We start from the raw sequence: 18171 nt of genomic DNA on the forward strand, positions 1-18171 counted from the left end.
AGACTATGAGGCAGCTCCCTAGACCCCTGGGGCCGGGCCAGCTGAGGGTGAGAGCTTCCGCCTCTGGGCTGGAAGGCAGGTTGCAGGCGAACCTGGTGGTGCTTGGGAAGCAGCAGCAGCAGCTCAGAACCGACTGCGCCAACCTCCCTCCTTCTCCCTCCACCCTTCTTCCTCTGAACCAGCACTGGCTGCATTCACATCAAAGAAAAAACATTTCAGGAGCCAATTCATTTTTCTCAAAACATATATTTATGACTCCTCTCGGCACATCTTTGAGCACCTCTGCCAGGATCTCAGGAATGTGTAGAACTCACTCCCACGCTGTACCCCACACCCCCCACTAGGCCTTGGTGACCAGGCCCCGCACGGCTTGCGCGATGGCGTCCTTGTCAATGCCGAACATCTTGAGCAGTTCTGTTGGTTTCCCGCTTCTTGGCACATGGCTGACAGCCAGGCGAGTGACAGTGACGCCAGGCTCGCCCATTACTGCAGAGGCCACTGCCTCACCTATGCCACCTGGACAAAGGAAAGGAGGTGAGTCAGGTGATGCAGCCTCAGGTGAGCAGTGGGCGGGTCCCCAGAGCCCCTAGCTGCCCCCCCAGGCCCTGAATCAGTTGGAGTTTATTCCCTTTCCCAAGGGTGGGGGGATGGCATATATACCAACCACCGTGCCCTACGCCTGTAGCCAGAGCAGACATCACCAATCACAGTACTTATTTTTTTCATAAGCCCAAATATGGCCTCTGAATCACATTTAACACCATCCTCTGGGCAGCTGTCATCAACCGACATCTGCACTTGACCTCAGGGTCTAAGCCCGTCTATTCCCCTGGGGCCTGCTTTGGAGGAGAGAGTAGTGTGTATTTGTAGAGGATGGCTTTGTGAAAAACTCATTAAAGCCAGAAATTGTGTCGCTTTCCCGGTTTGATTCTGCACAACAGCCTTAACGTTCAGGTACTTCAGGGACATGACCACTGTGTGCTCTTAGCACGGCTGGAACCCTCTCGGGCTTCCTGGGTCAGGCGGGGATCCAAGGAGCCATTCCAGCCATTGAGTTCAAGGGTCCCCAGGCCAAGCCTGAGGTCTGTTAAGAGGCCAAGTCCCAGCTGCTCTGGGTTTCCTGGGCCGCAGCTACCTTCCTGGGGCTGGGATAAAGGAGGACGTCCAGCCCTATGCCCCCAGCCCTCCCAACCTGTGTGTCCCTGGCTCTCTCACCTTCATAGTAGTGGTCCTCCACGGTGACGATCCTGCCCTTGGTAGCACGGGCACTGTCGAGAATGAGCTTCTTGTCCAGGGGCTTGATGGTGAAAGGGTCCAACACGCGAATGTTGATCTTCTCTGTGAGGGGAGGAGAAGTGGGGCGGGCTGAGGGGAAGGAGCTGGGCACCATGGGTCTGCCCTTTGGGGGCCTTTGATGGGCACCCTGCAAGGGGGCCTGTCACACAGCTGCCCACCCCCAATGGCTCGGCCACCTCCTCTGTTGATCTGTGATGCCCGTGTCCTCCACACCCACCCCTCCACCTCAGAGCCTCCCTGGCCTGACAGGAGCAGCAGGTCTCATGCAGGAAGAGGAGCGCCTCCTCTCTCCCCTCACGCCCTGGGCTGCAGTATCTTGGCCTTTGGACTGACTGTCAGGGAAAGCCAGAGGGACGGCCGCCTCCCGGGGTCCACCCTGAGGTAAAGTGAGGGCATGTGGGGTGGTGGGGAGGGGAGCTGTGGCTGCAGGCAGGACAGTGTCAGGTCAGGAGGATGGGTCAACCCTCCCCCTGGATCTCCAGCCCGTCTCGCTCCTGCTCTGGCCCTCCCCCCAGTTCCTCAGAGCTCTGTTCCTTCTGCCTGGGCCTCTTCGATACCCTCTTTGCGTATCAGTTCCTACTCACATCTGAGGTCATTTTCTTCTCTTTTTTAAAATTTATTTATTTTTGGCTGCATTGGGTCTTCGTTGCTGCGCACGGGCTTTCTCTAGTCGCCGTGGCTTGTCTTGTTGCAGAGCACGGGCTCTAGGCGCGTGGGCTCAGTAGTTGTGACTCCCAGGCTCTAGAGCGCAGGCTCGGTAGTTGTGGCGCGTGGGCTTAGTTGCTCCGCGGCAGGTGGGATCTTCCTGCACCAGGGCCTGAACCATGTCCCCTGCACTGGCAGGTGGATTCTTAACCACTGTGCCACCAGGGAAGCCCTGAGGTCATTTTCCTAAGGACACTCATGTCCACCCTCTCCTGGGTGCTCAGCACGGCTGAAATCTGTTGTGATTCTACTGCAGGGGAGGCTAATGCCTGTCTTCCCTACAGCTAACACTTGTGAGCTCACAATGATAATAATGATGCCAGGTCACGTTTATTAAATCCTCAGGACAGCCCCGTGGGGAAGGTGATAGTACCTCCATCATGGATGGGGAAACGAGGCACAACGATGCTGAATAACAGACTTAATTAGCAGCCAGCTAAGTAGATTCAGGCTCCAGGGCCTCTGATCTGGCCACCATGCTGGGCACACAGTGAGTGTTCCAAGCCTGGCTTTTAGTAATATTCTCATCATTTAATTAGACGAGATTTTTCTTCACCCAAGACTGGGTCTGCAGTTAGCACCCCATCTAAAACTTTGTGGGTCCCACCCTCCTTACCTTTCTTTAGCAGGTCAGCAGCAGCCAAGGCCTCATGCAGGGTCACCCCAGCCCCGATCACAGTCACCTGGTCGTCCCTGCTCTTCAGGACCACCTGGGGGCAACATGGGGGCCAGTGAGGCTCAGAGTCTGATAGACTGGGGTGGGTCCCGACCTCAGGCTCTCTCTGTGGGGTCTCATTGGGGCATAAACCACACTGACCTTGGCCTGTCCGATTTGGAAATCCTCATTGTTGTTGTAGATGATGGCGTTTTCTGGGCGGCTGGTCCGGATGAAGCAGATGCCCTGGAATGAAACAGAATAACTGAGGATTTCAGGATGCAGGACTTCCAACCTTGAGGACTGGAGTCTTTCCTCTGCAGCACGTGCCTCTCCAAATACTCCTTCTGCGTGACAGCCAGCCCCAAGCCCCAGATGGAAGATAACTTCTCCATCAGGTAGACTGGCCTCCAAGGACTGCACCCCCCCGCCCCCCACCCCAGAGTGCTGTGGCTCACCCCCTGCCCTCAGAGGGACGAGAGCCATGTGAGACATTCCAGTCAATGGCAGCGTGGCTCTTGTTCAGGACTCAGTTCATTCCGTCTTGGAGAATTCAACTCAGGGAGGGCAGACAGGCAGCAACTGCTGGATCGGCAGGGGCTGCCAGGATGCTCAGTGGTGAAAGAGAGCGGTGATCAATTAGCAATGTCTGCCACGCAGCAGGAAGGGTGGTGTGTATTTCATTTTTCCTGGTCTAACTCCTCCAAAGCCACAACACCAGTGCAAGGTCAGGAGACACCACTCTGGGGCAGCAAATTATCAGCTCTGGGCCTGCATACTGGCCTCCCTTCCCGTCCCTTTAGGGAAGCGCTAGCTGCCAGCTGAAGAAAGAACAGTTAAGTGACCTACCTTTCTATTGGCTGCTAATTCCACTGCCTTCTCCGTAGACACCCCATCACTTGGGTAAAAGACGGTTGACATGGGGACAGACCGAAACATAGCCAGATCTTCCAGGGCCATCTGGGAGGGCCCATCTTCCCCTGGGGTGTGGGAAAGGATATGCTGAAGTAAGACCTCATGCGTGGAATGGAATCCTGGCCCCAAACCCTGTTTCAGAAGTCCGGGGACAGAATTTCGTGCCAAGCTGGCGGGCTATCCCTGGCAGTGTGACGTGCTAGCTCGGAAGTGTTTTCTGCCACCGTCATGGTTCGTCTGCTAAACTGCATTGTCGCTGTGTCCCAGAACATGGGCATCGGCAAGAATGGGGACCTGCCTGGGGCCCCTGCTCAGGTAAACAGAATTTGGTGATTATGGGTGGGAAAACCTGGTTCTCCATTCCAGAGAAGAATCGACCTTTAAAAGGACAGAATTAATATAGTTCTCAGTAGAGAACTCACGGAACCTCCACAGGGAGCTCGTTTTCTTGCTAAAAGTCTGGATGATGCCTTAAAACTTATTGAGCAACCAGAATTAACAAATAAAGTGGACGTGGTTTGGATAGTGGGAGGCAGTTCCGTTTATAAGATATCCAGGTGTTCCTTCTGATGTCCAGGAGGAGAAAGGCATTAAGTACAAATTTGAAGTATATAAAAAGAACAATTAATGTGAAAGTGATTTCTGATCTAAAGCCTCCTCCCCCCCCCAAAAAAAATTATGTATTTTTTGTTGTGGAGAGTGTTGTTGACTTTAGATCTATGGATAATTATTTCTAAGCTAAGTACTTTTTTTTTAAGCAAAGTACTTTTATTCCCCATTAATCTTAACTAGACTGTATCAGATACCATTTGTGAAACATTTCTTGCTGTAACTGCCTGAATGCCCATCAAGAGTCAAGAATAGGTGACCAGCACGTGCCTAGGGTAGAACATCTACCAAGACAGCCCGAAGTGGCAGAGTCCCCTGGTAGCATGAGCTGAAACCAGAGCCTATAGAGCTAGGAGCTAGGCAGATGGGTCCAAAGGTCAGAAATGGATTATAAACAGAAGAGTTAGCATTCAGTTACTAAAACTAGATGAAAAAAGGGACTGTGAATTACTGTATATCACACTTTTGAAAAAAATTCTGTTCACTTAGACTAGGAGTCAATAAGTTGAAAACTCCAGGATACTCCACAGAGATAGTAAAGAGGCAGGTACGAGACTACCGTTTTGGTGGTTAAAGGAGAAGGTCTGAGACCTTAAAAAACTTTGTTTCTGATCTTCAATGAGATTGCATGGGATGTTACAATGATAGAATAAGAATTGGCTGCTCTTTACAAAAAAGAATAACCTAATATCAAGCATAATGGCTAAAATTAAAAATTCAAAGAGGTGAAAATTGAGAATGAATATTGCTAGAAACCAAAATTAGTAAGTTAGAAACTAAACACAGAATTAAAAAATGAAAATTAAAACATGTTTTACCCATCACTTTAGCAAAGATTTAGATTAAGTATCAAAAAAAAATTAGCATTTTCTGCCTTATAAATTGGTACAACCTTTTTAGAGTGTAAGTTAGCAATATCAATTAAAATTCAAAGTATTCTGGGTTTGGACCCAGAACTTCCACTTCTAGAAATTAATCCTGAACAAAGAAATGGACCCAAGAGTATTTCTTGCAACTTTCTTTTTCAAACTTGGAAACAGCCCAAATGTTGATTAAAAAGAAATAACTAACCAATATGTCTATAGAATATAACATCTGCAGCAGTTAAAGAGAATGAAGTACTGACAGAAAAATGCCAAAAATTGCTAAGTAAAAGAAGCAAATTGTGTATAATACTCAAAATGTTTAATAAATGTTCATGTGTGGGAAAAAGCAAAAAAATAAAATAAAATAAAAAGAACTCTGGGGACGTCACAGGTGTGAGCACCCGGCCGCAGCTTCTTACCGATGGACACGCCGCAGTGGGAGCCGCAGAGGTTGATGTTGCTCTCGGAGATGGCTGCCATGCGAATCTGGTCAAAGGCCCGCGTAAAGAAGGCTGCAAAGGTGCTGCAGAAGGGCACCGTCCTGTCACGTGTGGCACAGCCCACGGCGATGCTCACCTGGGGGCAGAGTGGGTGGTGTCAGCCCAGAGGAGGGAGAGGGTGGCCAGGGGGCCCAGGACCCCCAGGGCCACCTCTTGGGAGGTGAGGGGTCCGTCATCCTAGTAACTGTTAATTCTCCTCCTCCCATGCAAGTGATCCTGTGCGCTCACGGACTCCACAGTCTGTTTCCAAACTCCTTCAACTTGAAATCGTAATTTCACAAGTTCTCTTAAAATCACCCTCCTGGGGGACACTTTTCTAGCAAGAAAAGCCTTTCACAGAGCAGGCCAGTAAGCTTGAGCATGGATGGTCCATCCTTCCCAGGCCTCTGCAAGTCTCCTTCACCATCTCCCTGCCACCCCAAGGCCTCTGCAGAGACCAGCCCTCGCAACCCCTCTGTATGCCCAGAGGCCCCAGGCCCCAAATGCTGGCCCAGAAGCACTGAGTGCAGGCATACTGGTTCTAAATTGGCATCACCTCCACAGCTCTGAAACCCACCAGCTGACAGGAGCCCTCCTTCCCCAAGAGTCCCCTGGTAGCATGAGCTGAAACCAGAGCCTATAGAGCTAGGAGCTAGGCAGATGGGTCCAAAGGTCAGAAATGGATTATAAACAGAAGAGTTAGCATTCAGTTACTAAAACTAGATGAAAAAAGGGACTGTGAATTACTGTATATCACACTTTTGAAAAAAATTCTGTTCACTTAGACTAGGAGTCAATAAGTTGAAAACTCCAGGATACTCCACAGAGATAGTAAAGAGGCAGGTACGAGACTACCGTTTTGGTGGTTAAAGGAGAAGGTCTGAGACCTTAAAAAACTTTGTTTCTGATCTTCAATGAGATTGCATGGGATGTTACAATGATAGAATAAGAATTGGCTGCTCTTTACAAAAAAGAATAACCTAATATCAAGCATAATGGCTAAAATTAAAAATTCAAAGAGGTGAAAATTGAGAATGAATATTGCTAGAAACCAAAATTAGTAAGTTAGAAACTAAACACAGAATTAAAAAATGAAAATTAAAACATGTTTTACCCATCACTTTAGCAAAGATTTAGATTAAGTATCAAAAAAAAATTAGCATTTTCTGCCTTATAAATTGGTACAACCTTTTTAGAGTGTAAGTTAGCAATATCAATTAAAATTCAAAGTATTCTGGGTTTGGACCCAGAACTTCCACTTCTAGAAATTAATCCTGAACAAAGAAATGGACCCAAGAGTATTTCTTGCAACTTTCTTTTTCAAACTTGGAAACAGCCCAAATGTTGATTAAAAAGAAATAACTAACCAATATGTCTATAGAATATAACATCTGCAGCAGTTAAAGAGAATGAAGTACTGACAGAAAAATGCCAAAAATTGCTAAGTAAAAGAAGCAAATTGTGTATAATACTCAAAATGTTTAATAAATGTTCATGTGTGGGAAAAAGCAAAAAAATAAAATAAAATAAAAAGAACTCTGGGGACGTCACAGGTGTGAGCACCCGGCCGCAGCTTCTTACCGATGGACACGCCGCAGTGGGAGCCGCAGAGGTTGATGTTGCTCTCGGAGATGGCTGCCATGCGAATCTGGTCAAAGGCCCGCGTAAAGAAGGCTGCAAAGGTGCTGCAGAAGGGCACCGTCCTGTCACGTGTGGCACAGCCCACGGCGATGCTCACCTGGGGGCAGAGTGGGTGGTGTCAGCCCAGAGGAGGGAGAGGGTGGCCAGGGGGCCCAGGACCCCCAGGGCCACCTCTTGGGAGGTGAGGGGTCCGTCATCCTAGTAACTGTTAATTCTCCTCCTCCCATGCAAGTGATCCTGTGCGCTCACGGACTCCACAGTCTGTTTCCAAACTCCTTCAACTTGAAATCGTAATTTCACAAGTTCTCTTAAAATCACCCTCCTGGGGGACACTTTTCTAGCAAGAAAAGCCTTTCACAGAGCAGGCCAGTAAGCTTGAGCATGGATGGTCCATCCTTCCCAGGCCTCTGCAAGTCTCCTTCACCATCTCCCTGCCACCCCAAGGCCTCTGCAGAGACCAGCCCTCGCAACCCCTCTGTATGCCCAGAGGCCCCAGGCCCCAAATGCTGGCCCAGAAGCACTGAGTGCAGGCATACTGGTTCTAAATTGGCATCACCTCCACAGCTCTGAAACCCACCAGCTGACAGGAGCCCTCCTTCCCCAGCCCCCCACCCCCCGGCCCTGGCCCCTCCAGCTGCCAAGGCTGGAAGCCAGAGACAACTTCAGGTTCAGGTGGAGGAAGAACTCTGGATGCAGCAGAGTCAGGCGGTCTCCAGGGGGAGGAAGCTCCCAGTTCCTAGAAGCCTGCAGGCCAGGCTGGGCTCCTCGGCCAGGATATTTTGAAAAACAGGACAAAACACTGTTCCTTATGTAACAACCATAGATCCTGACAAGGAGCTGTTAACCCAACTGTGTGCATGACAGGGGTCCACAAAGTTCTCTCATCTCTGTATTCCACAGGGTGGCAAGGGCCAAAGCCTTGTGCATAAAAGGGCCCAGCAGACTTTGGCTGCTAGTTCCAGCCTCCTGGCTGTGCCTGCCCTTCCACCTGGAGGGCCCTTTACCCCCAGAGAAAGCCCATCCACCACAACAACTGGCCTGCGTGCAGCATCCCCTGCTCAGCTCCCCGGTGTGCACTCACCCAGCCCTTGGGTGTCACAACACCCCTCCCCCACCAGTTACTTGAGGTCAAGGGTCAATGCTGGGTCCTAGCTGTTTCTAGGGCCTAGCAGGCACCTGGCACTGCCAAACACAGATGCTCAAGGGAACAGGAGGGGTTCAGCCCTGCCCCTGCACCCCTCAGACCCCAGCTGCACTCACCATGTTCTGCTCAGCAATGTAGCACTCGATGAATTGGTCTGGGTGCTCCTTTTTGAAGAGTTCTGAGAAGGTGGAATTCTTGGTGTCCCCATCCAGGGCGATGATGCGGTCGCTGGCGTGGCCCAGCTTGGCCAGGGCCTGCCCATAGGCCTTGCGGGTGGCTATCTGTAGGGAGGAGAGTGGGAAGGCTGAGCACCTCGGGGGGCATGTGGCCTGGAGCCCAGCTCAGCCTCTGGGCCATAGCTTCCACCAGGGAGGAAAAGGGTAAAACAGCAGAAGAAGGAAGCCCAGCAGCATACGGCCCTATGGAAACTTCTGTAAGGGTGCCAATAAGAACTTAAAACGATGAATGTCTTGGGTGCAGCCTCTTGTCTCCAGCCCAGCTATGAACCATCTGAGCTGGAAAAGATGTCCTAACACCCCCATTTCCCCAGCCCTGTGAAAGAGGCCTGTGAACGCGCCCCACTCTGCACGAGAATACACTGAGGGCCTGGGAGTCAGAAAGCCTGACTCAGGTGGCACTGATGGGTCCACAAGGGGGAGTGCCCAGAGCCGGGCAGGCCTGCCCTTTGCCTTTGCCTGGCCAGAAGTGGGGGAGTCCTGAGCGCAGGCCAAGGCCACGATGGACCGGGGCTGGGGTGGGGGGGGGACTCAGAAGCTGTCAGCTTTGATCCCAGTAGCTTGCTGTGTGACTATGGGCAAATCCCTTGCCCTCTCTGAGCCTCTCTGCATGTAAATAATTCCAGAGCTGGCTGGCCCCATGAAAGAACTGGCAGGAGCAACATCTCAGGGTTCTTCCTCACCCAGAACTAATCTAATCTCTCTTCTCTTTCCCAGCCCCAGCCCTGGGGAACCAGAGAACCGCTGCCACCCTAGCCCAACCAGTCCAGAAAAGTGAGGCCCAACTGGGTACCTTGTCCCCAACTTTGTAGCTGGGTGGGGTGGGCATTCTGATGTTGGTAATGTCCACCGAGGGGGTGTCCTCCTGCGGGGGTTTCGCCAGGATCTTCTTTTTGCTCTGGATCTGGCTGTAGATTTCCTGGATGATCTGATCAGCCATGTTTTTGGGGAGGGGCTTCCCATGCCAAGACTCCTTATCTTCTATCCCTATGGGTACAACGTAGGAGGGCAGAGGGACAGGTAAGGTGAAAGCTCCCAGAGGGCCAGGAAGCTGCTCGAGGGGGCCTAACCCTCCACACGTCAAGGGCAGGCCACTATGGGGGTCAGGGAAGGAGGACCATGGTGACCAGCACTCAACTGCAGGCCCCTGTTGAGTAGCAGCCCAGTCCCCCAGGAGCTCCCAGTGGGGAGGGGGCATGTGTGGTAGATGAATGTTGCTGGCATGCCACCCCATCCCATTCCCCTTGCATCACCTCCCCACCCCAAGCCTGCACAGCGTGGGGTCTGCTGTAGAAATCACACTCAGTTTGTTGCATAGGTTGGGAGAGGAAGCTGAGGCCTAGGGCAGGGGGAGCACTGCCAAGGTCACCTATGCATCAGTGAGCAGCAGACGGGGCTCTGTAAGCCCCCAGGTGCAACCCCCGTGTGGGGACCAGTGAGACTTAATAACCTTCTCCTCTAAGGTCACCTCAGATGTCACCACAGCCTGGAGAAAGCCAAGGGCTAACCCTCCCAAGCAGCCCCCAGGAGCTGAGGTTTCCAGATCCCACGTGGTGGTAACACCTGAGGAGTCAGCATCAGCGGCACTGAGGCCATGACTGTATCCCAGAGTCCTCTCCCAGAAGGTTCCAGAGCTGTGTACTTCTTCCCAGATACCAGTGAATATCCTCATTTACCTCAAGTCCACACAGGCAGAGGGGGACGTGACCCCTGGTGGGCAGGGGCAGAGCCGGACACATGGCACAGTGAAGCCAGCCCAGAGCCTGCAGTTAGCCCTTTTAGTGCCAGACTCCCTGTATCCCTGGGCAAGTCCCTGGCCACTTCTAGCCCCATCTTCCCATCGTTACAATGGGCAAGGGCCATCCCAGCCCCAAGCAAGGGTCTGGAGCCTGTGCCTAGGTGCTAGGGAGGGGCTTATGTCTGCATGGCTCTCAGGCCAGGCACAGGAACCATCTTCCAGACGCTCCTGGGCTGCCCACCTGCACAGGCCTCTGGAATCACTTTTCCATTGCATGAGGGGTACCCCGCTTGCCTCCTAGGGAAGAATCTAGGTCTCCCCAGGCTTTCCTGGGGCTCCCGGCATCAGCCCTTCGGCTCAGGGCAGACAGCTGGAGCCGTCAAGGTCGCTCTGCAGATGCCAGGCAGGGAGTGTCTTCTCTCCTTACCCACAGTCCTTCCCAAGTCCTCCCTCTCCTCCTGCCTACACATGACCCCCAGTCGAGACCAGCCAAACCAGGCTCTAAATCCCAGCTCAGCCACGCTGCCCAGCAAGTCTCCTGCTCCCCCTTCCCTGGACTGGGTGCACTCCGCTGAGGAAGCAAGCGGCTGGCTCAACCCCAGGCACGGGCTCTCAGAGGCATATGCCTCCTAAACCACCCCCTCTTCAGTCAGCCGCAGGGCCCGGTCCCGGGGTGGTGGGTGGGAGGAGACTCGAGCATACAGACCTGTGATGCCTCGACCCTTGAAGGTCTTGGCAATGATGACCGTTGGCTGGTTCTTGACCTGCCCAAAAGCTTTGCACAGCTCCTCCACGCTGTGTCCATCTACGATGATAGCGTGCCAGCTGGGGACAGAAAGAGGGCGTGAGGGGTGAGGGCCCTGAGAAGGGTCCTGGGGAAAGGCCCTGCCCTCGCTGCACTGCACGGCTGCGATCTGGAAAAGAGCTGGAGGAGCTGGGGCGCCTCAAACCTGCCGGATTCCGATTTGCGTTTAATTTTCTCTTTTCACATTGTTTTACTTCCTCTTGTTTGCCTTTGAACAGATTTTCCTCCTCTCCTAAGTAATGCAAAGCCTAGTTACTTACTGTCTTTCATTCCTGAGCTATTCATTTCCTACTGAAAGCTGCTTTTAGGACAATGCAGTGGGTTTGGAATCTACTGCTAGATTTTTGATGAATTTTTATTTAAGGGACACAGCCGATCACTCTGTAGATGGTGGACGTGGTGCCGGAAACTTGTATGTCCGCCCGCCTGCAGGGGACACGGGTTTGCGCCCTGGTCCGGGAAGATCCCACATGCCGCGGAGCAGCTAAGCCCATGTGCCACAACTGCTGAGCCTGCGAGCCACAACTACTGAAGCCCACGTGCCTAGAGCCTGTGCTCCCAACAGGAGAAGCCACCGCAATGAGAAGCCCGCGCACCGCAACAAAGAGTAGCCCCCGCTTGATGCAACTAGAGAAAACCCATGCGCAGCAACGAACACCCAACGTAGCCAAACATAAATAAATAAAATAAATTAAAAAAAAAAAGAATAAAAGCAAATTATTAAAAACAAACAAAAACCTGTTGTTGTCCCCATTTTATAGACATGTAAACTGACATACTGAAGGTGGAGTAATCTGCCCAAGGCCGCAAAGCAAGTTAAGTGATGAAGCCAGGACTTAAGGAATCTGGCTTCGTAGCCACAAGGTTATGGACACAGACCCAAGGATGCTGCCGGGGTTATACTCCAAGTCCCCAGCCCGATGTGGCCTTGAGGAGGTCTGTCCCTGAGGCATGTTGTGGCTGTTTCTTCCCCTGTCCAACAGAGAATCTTTCTTCTCTTCATTTTCTCCCTCTGTAAGGTCACTCAGGTAACAGCCCTGTGTCTGCTGTGTGATCAGGTACTGCAACTCCAACTCAACTTTCCCTGGTCATCGGCTCATCTATGAAGGGTGGCCTTGAAGGCCCTGGGCCCTCAGAGCCCAAGTGCAGAACTTGTATTTGGGGTAGGGGAGGGACATCAAGGTGAGGCCCTCTCTGGCTGACACCCGCCCAGATGGACCTCCCTGCTTTGTAACACGTGACTGAATTCACAACCATCCAAGGCCCATGGGGGAAATCTGGAAATCCTGTCTCCCGTTTCCCTATGAGAGGCCTGTTCCTCCTCCTGTCACAGGAGGTAACCAGTGGCCTGACGTACTGAGCGAGCCTGGTCCACACCGTGCACCTCCTGCCTCCTCACCCAAGAACAAGGTGAGGATGTGTGAGATCACGTTATGTGGAAGCTCTGAGAGCCATCACACCACCCAACGTGCAAATAAAGGAACTTGCTCAGAGCTGGGCCTCAGCCCACAGATCCATGGCACTGGCCAGGGCGGCCAAATGCCCTGTGAATCAGACCCTGAAGGGAGACCTTCTTCTGATGGGGCTTAACCTCTGGCTTCAGCCCCTGCGTCTGCAAAGCTTTTGGTACAGAGGTATCCTTTGCTATGAGGGTGCTCAGGCCACAGTCTCGTACGTACCCGAAGGACTCGCAGCGCTTCTGGTAGACGTCCATCTGATGCTGCAGCGGGGTGGGGTCGCTCTGGCCCAGGCGGTTGATGTCTAGAATGGCGACGAGGTTGTCCAGCTTGTAGATGGCCGCAAAGGCCATGGCCTCCCACACGGAGCCCTCTGACAGCTCCCCGTCTCCCAGCAGGCAGTAGACACGGTAGCTGTGGGGGGGGAGGTGGGGGGGGGGTTAGAGACCGGCCCCCCTGCCTGGCCCATGTGCCCCTGGCCTTTCCCTCTGGAACGTGCAACAGCTGTGCCCACCCCAAGTCCACACCCAGTGAGGAAGGGGCTGTGAAGGAAGCTGTCAGGAGCTCCAGAAAGTAGTACCAGCTGCCAAGAAACAGCTCCAGACAGCAGCGTGGAGTGGTTAGGGCATGAAGAAAATGGTGAGGTTCACAGGGGCTAACTACTCACGCTGGGCGGGAGGGCCCTGAGCCGCCCGCTGCCGGGGCGCACCCACTTCTCTCCACCCCACCGTGAACCAGGACTGCTGGGGGAGCCCTGGGACTCGCTAAGTGGGCCAGAGAGACAGAGCACCTTTCTGCTCAGAGGAGCTGGGCCAGGGAGGCCATCTGTGATGCACCCTAGAGGGAGGCTTCAGGTGAAGATGAGCACGCACGAGGGGCCTGAAGGCCGGGATCACGGTGTGGGCAGGTGCCTCAAAGGACGGTCTCCTCCCAAACTTCTGGGGCTGGTTCTTACCCAAGATTAGAGCTGGGCCTAGGCTTTCTCCACCCCAGGGTCTATCTCTTGCCATCAAAACAGGCAGCCATGATTGTTCCAAAGGCAGTGTGACACGGTAAAAAAGAGCAATAAAGTTGGGATAAATTACCCAGAAACAACCTTCCCTGGCTGGGGAGGGTGGAGCCATGGGGTGAGGCTGGAGGCAGGGGGACCAGTTCAGGGACCTTGACCCCAACCCCCAACCCCCCAACTCTGCTTATCACTGAGTAACCCTCTCAAAGAAGGTAAGTGCAGTTGTTATTCCCAAGAAAACACACAGACAAGGAAACAGGCTCAAAGGTCAAGGCACCTGCCTGAAGATCACGCAGTTGGGGAGCAGCTGAGCGAGCATTCAGACACAGGCCTGACTGCCCGGCCCAGACTGTCCACTCCTTGCTGACTAGGATCGCACACAGGGGTAGGGGCAGCAGGATGCCGAGACCCCCTTTCCCCCGCCCAGCGCCCAGATGCGTGACCCCAGGGAGCGAGGCTGGTGCCTGGATGGCTCGGAGGGACGCAGCCGCCCTGTTGCTGAGTGGGTTGGGCCTCCAGGCCTCCCTGCTGCAGGGCCAAGGCAGGGGGAGCTGAAGAGAGGTGGGGACGGCTGTGGTGCTGCCAGCATGACTCAGCACCCCTGCAGGCCTCCAGGTCAGGGAGGGCTCCTGCATCCTCCCCTTGCCACGCCAGGCCCGTACCTTCGCTTCTGCGGCCTCCAGCAGGCCAGGCCACTGGTTCCCCCACAAGGAGCAGAAGGTCCCACTCACAGAGGCTTATCTGAAGCTGGGTCTTGCATGCTGCAAGGGGGGGCCCAAAGACACTGCAGGGGTGGGGTCTGGCACAGCAGCTCCCGAAAATGACCAGCCTGATGGGGCTAAGCCAGAGAAACCTGTAGGGAACTCGACTTCCCCAAAAAGGGATTCCAGGGAAGCAGATTGGCTGCCTTCCCAACCCCACACCCACTTCCAAGGAACCTGAACTGGGGCCAAGCGTGGAGTTCCAGCATAGCCTCAGACTCAAGTCAGGAGGGCGGTGTGGGGAGACACTGGGGGTGCTTGTGAACAGGAAAGGGGGCCCTGCAGAAGCCAGGGCCAACCCTGAGGCTGCATATTTCCTGAAGCTGTTAGATTCAGGGTAGGGCTACAAATGCCCACAGTCCTGAATTACCATAAAGAGAAGAGACCCTAACGAGAGGGCCAACATTTGCTGCAGGAGTTGGGAAACCACCTCAAATATCCAACAACAGATGACGGTCTAAACGTGTTACAGCATCCCCATAAAACAGAACAGTATCAGTCATTAAACCTAGCTCTTGGACTTCCCTGGTGGCACAGTGGTTAAGAATCCGCCTGCCAATGCAGGGGACACGGGTTCCAGCCCTGGTCCGGGAAGATCCCACATGCCGCGGAGCAACTAAGCCCGTGTACCACAACTATTGAGCCTGCGCTCTAGAGCCGGGAAGCCACAACTACTGAGCCCGAGTGCCACAACTACTGAAGCCCGTGCACCTAGAGCGCGTGCTCTGCAACGAGAAGCCACCGCAATGAGAAGCCTGTGCACCGCAACAAAGAGTAGTTCCCACTTGCCGCAACTAGAGAAAAGCCCACGCACAGCAATGAAGACCCAACACAGCCAAAAATAAAAATAAAATATACAAACACTAGCTCTTGACAGGGTGTGAGAAAGTGTTCAGATTTTTCTAAAAAGCATGTAAAATTGTATAAATACTAGGATTATAAATCCATTAAGTTTTTTCTCACAATAACATGGAGGAAATAGGATACACTGTTAAGTGAGACTGAAATGGGGGAGAGGTGGTTATGAATAAGGAAAAAGTTTCTTTTTTTTTTTTTTTTTGGCCACACCTCGCAGTATGCAGGATCTTCATTCCCCGACCAGAGAGTGAACCCATGCCCCCTGCAGTGGAAGCTCAGTCTTAACTACTGGACCGTCAGGGAAGTCCCTCGTTTCTTTTTAATGCATTCCTGTATTTTAGATTAGTATGTATTTTATAATAAAAAAATTATTTAAAAGAGAAATGGGGAATTCCCTGGAGGTCCAGTGGTTAGGACTCAGTGCTCTCGCTGCCAGGGCCCCAGGTTCGATCCCTGGTTGGGGAAGTAAGATCCCATAAGCCATGTAGTGCAACCAAAAAAAAAAAAAAAAAAAAGAAGAGAAATGGAAGAGACCCAATTGGATGTGTGCTCCCTGGTTGATGGCTGGACAGACCTGACTGGAGGCTGGATCCAGGACCTCTGGCAGCTGGTGCAGCCTGGTAATTCCCTTAACCCCTCAGCCTTAGCCAACCCTGGCCACTGAGAACCCAGCTAAACGCTATCTCCCTACACTGGCTTTTCCCATTATGTTAGGGTCAGGAAACGACCCTTCACGAGGAATTATTTCAAGCAACTGTAGAGAATAATTAACTCACAGCTCTGGTTCTGTGCCAAATAAAATACTCTTAAACACACATCCCATTCTTTGTGACTTTCTTCACTGCAAAGTGAGTCACTTCTGGGTGTAGCTGAGCCTGGCCCCAGAGCCCAGCCTGGGAGGCTATGCCGTCAGGTAACACTGGCCTGAGTCTGGAAGGCCTCGCAGCCCCAGCCCACCTCCTGGAGAGCTGTCTCAGGAGCTTGCCCTGCACATAGTAGGTGCTCACTGGGGTGGAGCATCCAGTCAGGCTCCCTGTAGCCACCTGCCGCCTGCAGGCCAGACTCCCTTGGCCTCTCCTCTGGGAAGCTTCCCACCCACAGAGCTCCCCGAGCCTGCTGTGCTTCCCTCAGGCCCCTCAGAGCAGCCTGGGGACCCTGAATATGGACTCCAGATGCACACCCTGGGTTCACATCCTGCCTCCACCATAAGGCAAACACCTTACCTCAGTTTCCCCACCTGTGAGAGGGGCAGCTGTACGCACCTTATCACCTCATCAAGGTGAAACCCTATAAAGCACAGAGCACAGGGCCCTAAACGGTAAAGGAGTGAAGAAACCACTCGGACGGTAAAGGAGTGAAGAAACCACTCGGACAGCCTGCAGCCGACACCCCTCCCCTCCGCAACAGACACCTGTCTGCAGGCCACGGCGGATGGCCTTGCAGCTGAAACCTGCCTCGAGGAGCTTCTCTCCCAAGCTGCCTGGTGCTGCAGCAGCAAACCTCTCTGACCAGGCTGCTCACCCTCCACAGGCCACTCTCTCCAGGGTTCATCTCTTCCCTGGCTGCCACGTGGGGGTCAGGGAGGCCCAGAAACACCCCCGGAACACCCCATTTTCTCCTTTCCCGAGGTAAAGGCGAGTGGCTCGGGCCTGGGTTCTCGGCACCTAGTCAGGCATTGAGAGGTGGGCCCACCTAAGACTTCCGGGGTCCAGGTGCCAGGCTTGGGGGGAACACGGGAACTCATGAGCCAAAGCGCTCTGGCCAAAGAGCATGTGACTCTGGACGCAAGGCTGGCCCTACCAGTCGCTATCCAGGGACTCTGGGCAGGTCCCTTCACTCCTCTGAGCCTATTTCCTCATCTGAAAAGGGAGCTGGTCCTGGTACCAGCCTCATGCCACACATGCATGGTTAGTTACTCAGCTCCTACTCCGCCCTGGGCAGGCCAGGAGGTGCTTGGAGCCAGCGAGTAAAGCCGGGCCACCAGGACCCCTCCCAAAACCATCGTGGGTGGGGATGGGGAGCGGGAGTGTTACCTGGCTTTGTCCAAGTATTTGCCGGTGTAGGCCATCCCGCAAGCGGCCCCGAGGCCTTGGCCCAGGGAGCCCGTGGCCACGTCGGTGAAAGCTTGTTTCTGTCATGACAGGGGGCTACAGTTACCACAGGCAATGTTTCCCAGAAGTGCCTCCCAGGATTCTAGCCCTGTGGCCTTGGGAGCCTCGAAGCCACACCCCACCCATACCCGGGGTGCAGGCAGGTCTGCAGAAGGCAGTGTGTGACTTCTCATTATTCCCCTACAGCAGTAATTGTGGGTGTGGTTCAAATACCAGCTCGGCCCATGGGGAGCTGTGTGACCTCAGGCCACGGACTGAATCTCTTTGGGCCTTGGTTCCTTCACCTGTAAACAGAGCCCACATTATTCACCTCACACAGTGGTTGGGAGAATTCATGACAAAACTGAAGTATTTGGCCTTAGTGGGTGCCCAGATGGGGCGTCACAGTTTCCATGGTAACCCCATGAACTCCAAACGTTTGCAGCGGCCCGAGGAGCACACCGGGCCCCTTCCGTGGGTGTCACCAGCATCCTGCTGTGACCCCCTTAGAGAATCCCTGGTGAACCTCTTCGCCCAAGCTGTGTCTAAGTGGCCAGGGAGGCCCAGCAGGGAAGGGAAGCCGGTGTTCGGTGCCTGGGGAGAGGCCCTCCCTGCAGTTGACCCAGAGTGCCCTGGGCTGGGGCCTTAAAAGTCTCACCTTTCAGCACAAGCTTGGGGTAAACAGCGTGTCCCCAAACCCCTGCTTCTTCCTCCCTTTAATGCCCTCCTCTGCCCTCCAACACCCTCAGCTCCTCAGTGGGTGCCCTGCCCCCTTCCCGCATGCCTTGAGAAACAGGAAGTGGAAGCAGAGGCCTGGAGAGGCTCCTGGTGGGGTGCACTTACCGGGACAGGGTGCCCGTCCAAGTCAGAGCTGATCTTCCTCAGGTTCAGCAGCTCTGCCTCGGGC

At 53.5% G+C, this 18171-nt stretch overlaps 1 protein-coding gene and 1 pseudogene across 1 annotated transcript in view; one reads left to right on the plus strand and one right to left on the minus strand.

Annotated features, from left to right (window-relative positions):
• Positions 1–226: 226 nt before the first annotated feature.
• TKT (transketolase) overlaps positions 227–18171 on the minus strand; it is a 28437-nt gene continuing 10492 nt past the window's right edge. The window contains exons 4-15 of the mRNA XM_024746353.1: positions 18108–18171; positions 17208–17305; positions 12769–12960; positions 10991–11109; positions 9340–9533; positions 8427–8591; positions 7107–7263; positions 3506–3636; positions 2819–2902; positions 2618–2711; positions 1216–1338; positions 227–516 (exon numbers count right to left, since the gene is read on the minus strand). The exon at positions 18108–18171 is cut by the window's right edge and continues 6 nt beyond it. Coding sequence (XP_024602121.1) covers positions 341–516; positions 1216–1338; positions 2618–2711; positions 2819–2902; positions 3506–3636; positions 7107–7263; positions 8427–8591; positions 9340–9533; positions 10991–11109; positions 12769–12960; positions 17208–17305; positions 18108–18171 — 1597 coding nt within the window. The 3' untranslated portion in view covers positions 227–340. The remainder of the gene's footprint in view (positions 517–1215; positions 1339–2617; positions 2712–2818; positions 2903–3505; positions 3637–7106; positions 7264–8426; positions 8592–9339; positions 9534–10990; positions 11110–12768; positions 12961–17207; positions 17306–18107) is intronic.
• LOC112400537 (dihydrofolate reductase-like) lies at positions 3645–5457 on the plus strand (annotated as a pseudogene).

The sequence above is a fragment of the Neophocaena asiaeorientalis genome, unplaced genomic scaffold (genome assembly GCF_003031525.2).
Source record: "Neophocaena asiaeorientalis asiaeorientalis breed wild unplaced genomic scaffold, Neophocaena_asiaeorientalis_V1.1 scaffold251, whole genome shotgun sequence".
Taxonomy (NCBI): Eukaryota; Metazoa; Chordata; class Mammalia; order Artiodactyla; family Phocoenidae; genus Neophocaena; species Neophocaena asiaeorientalis.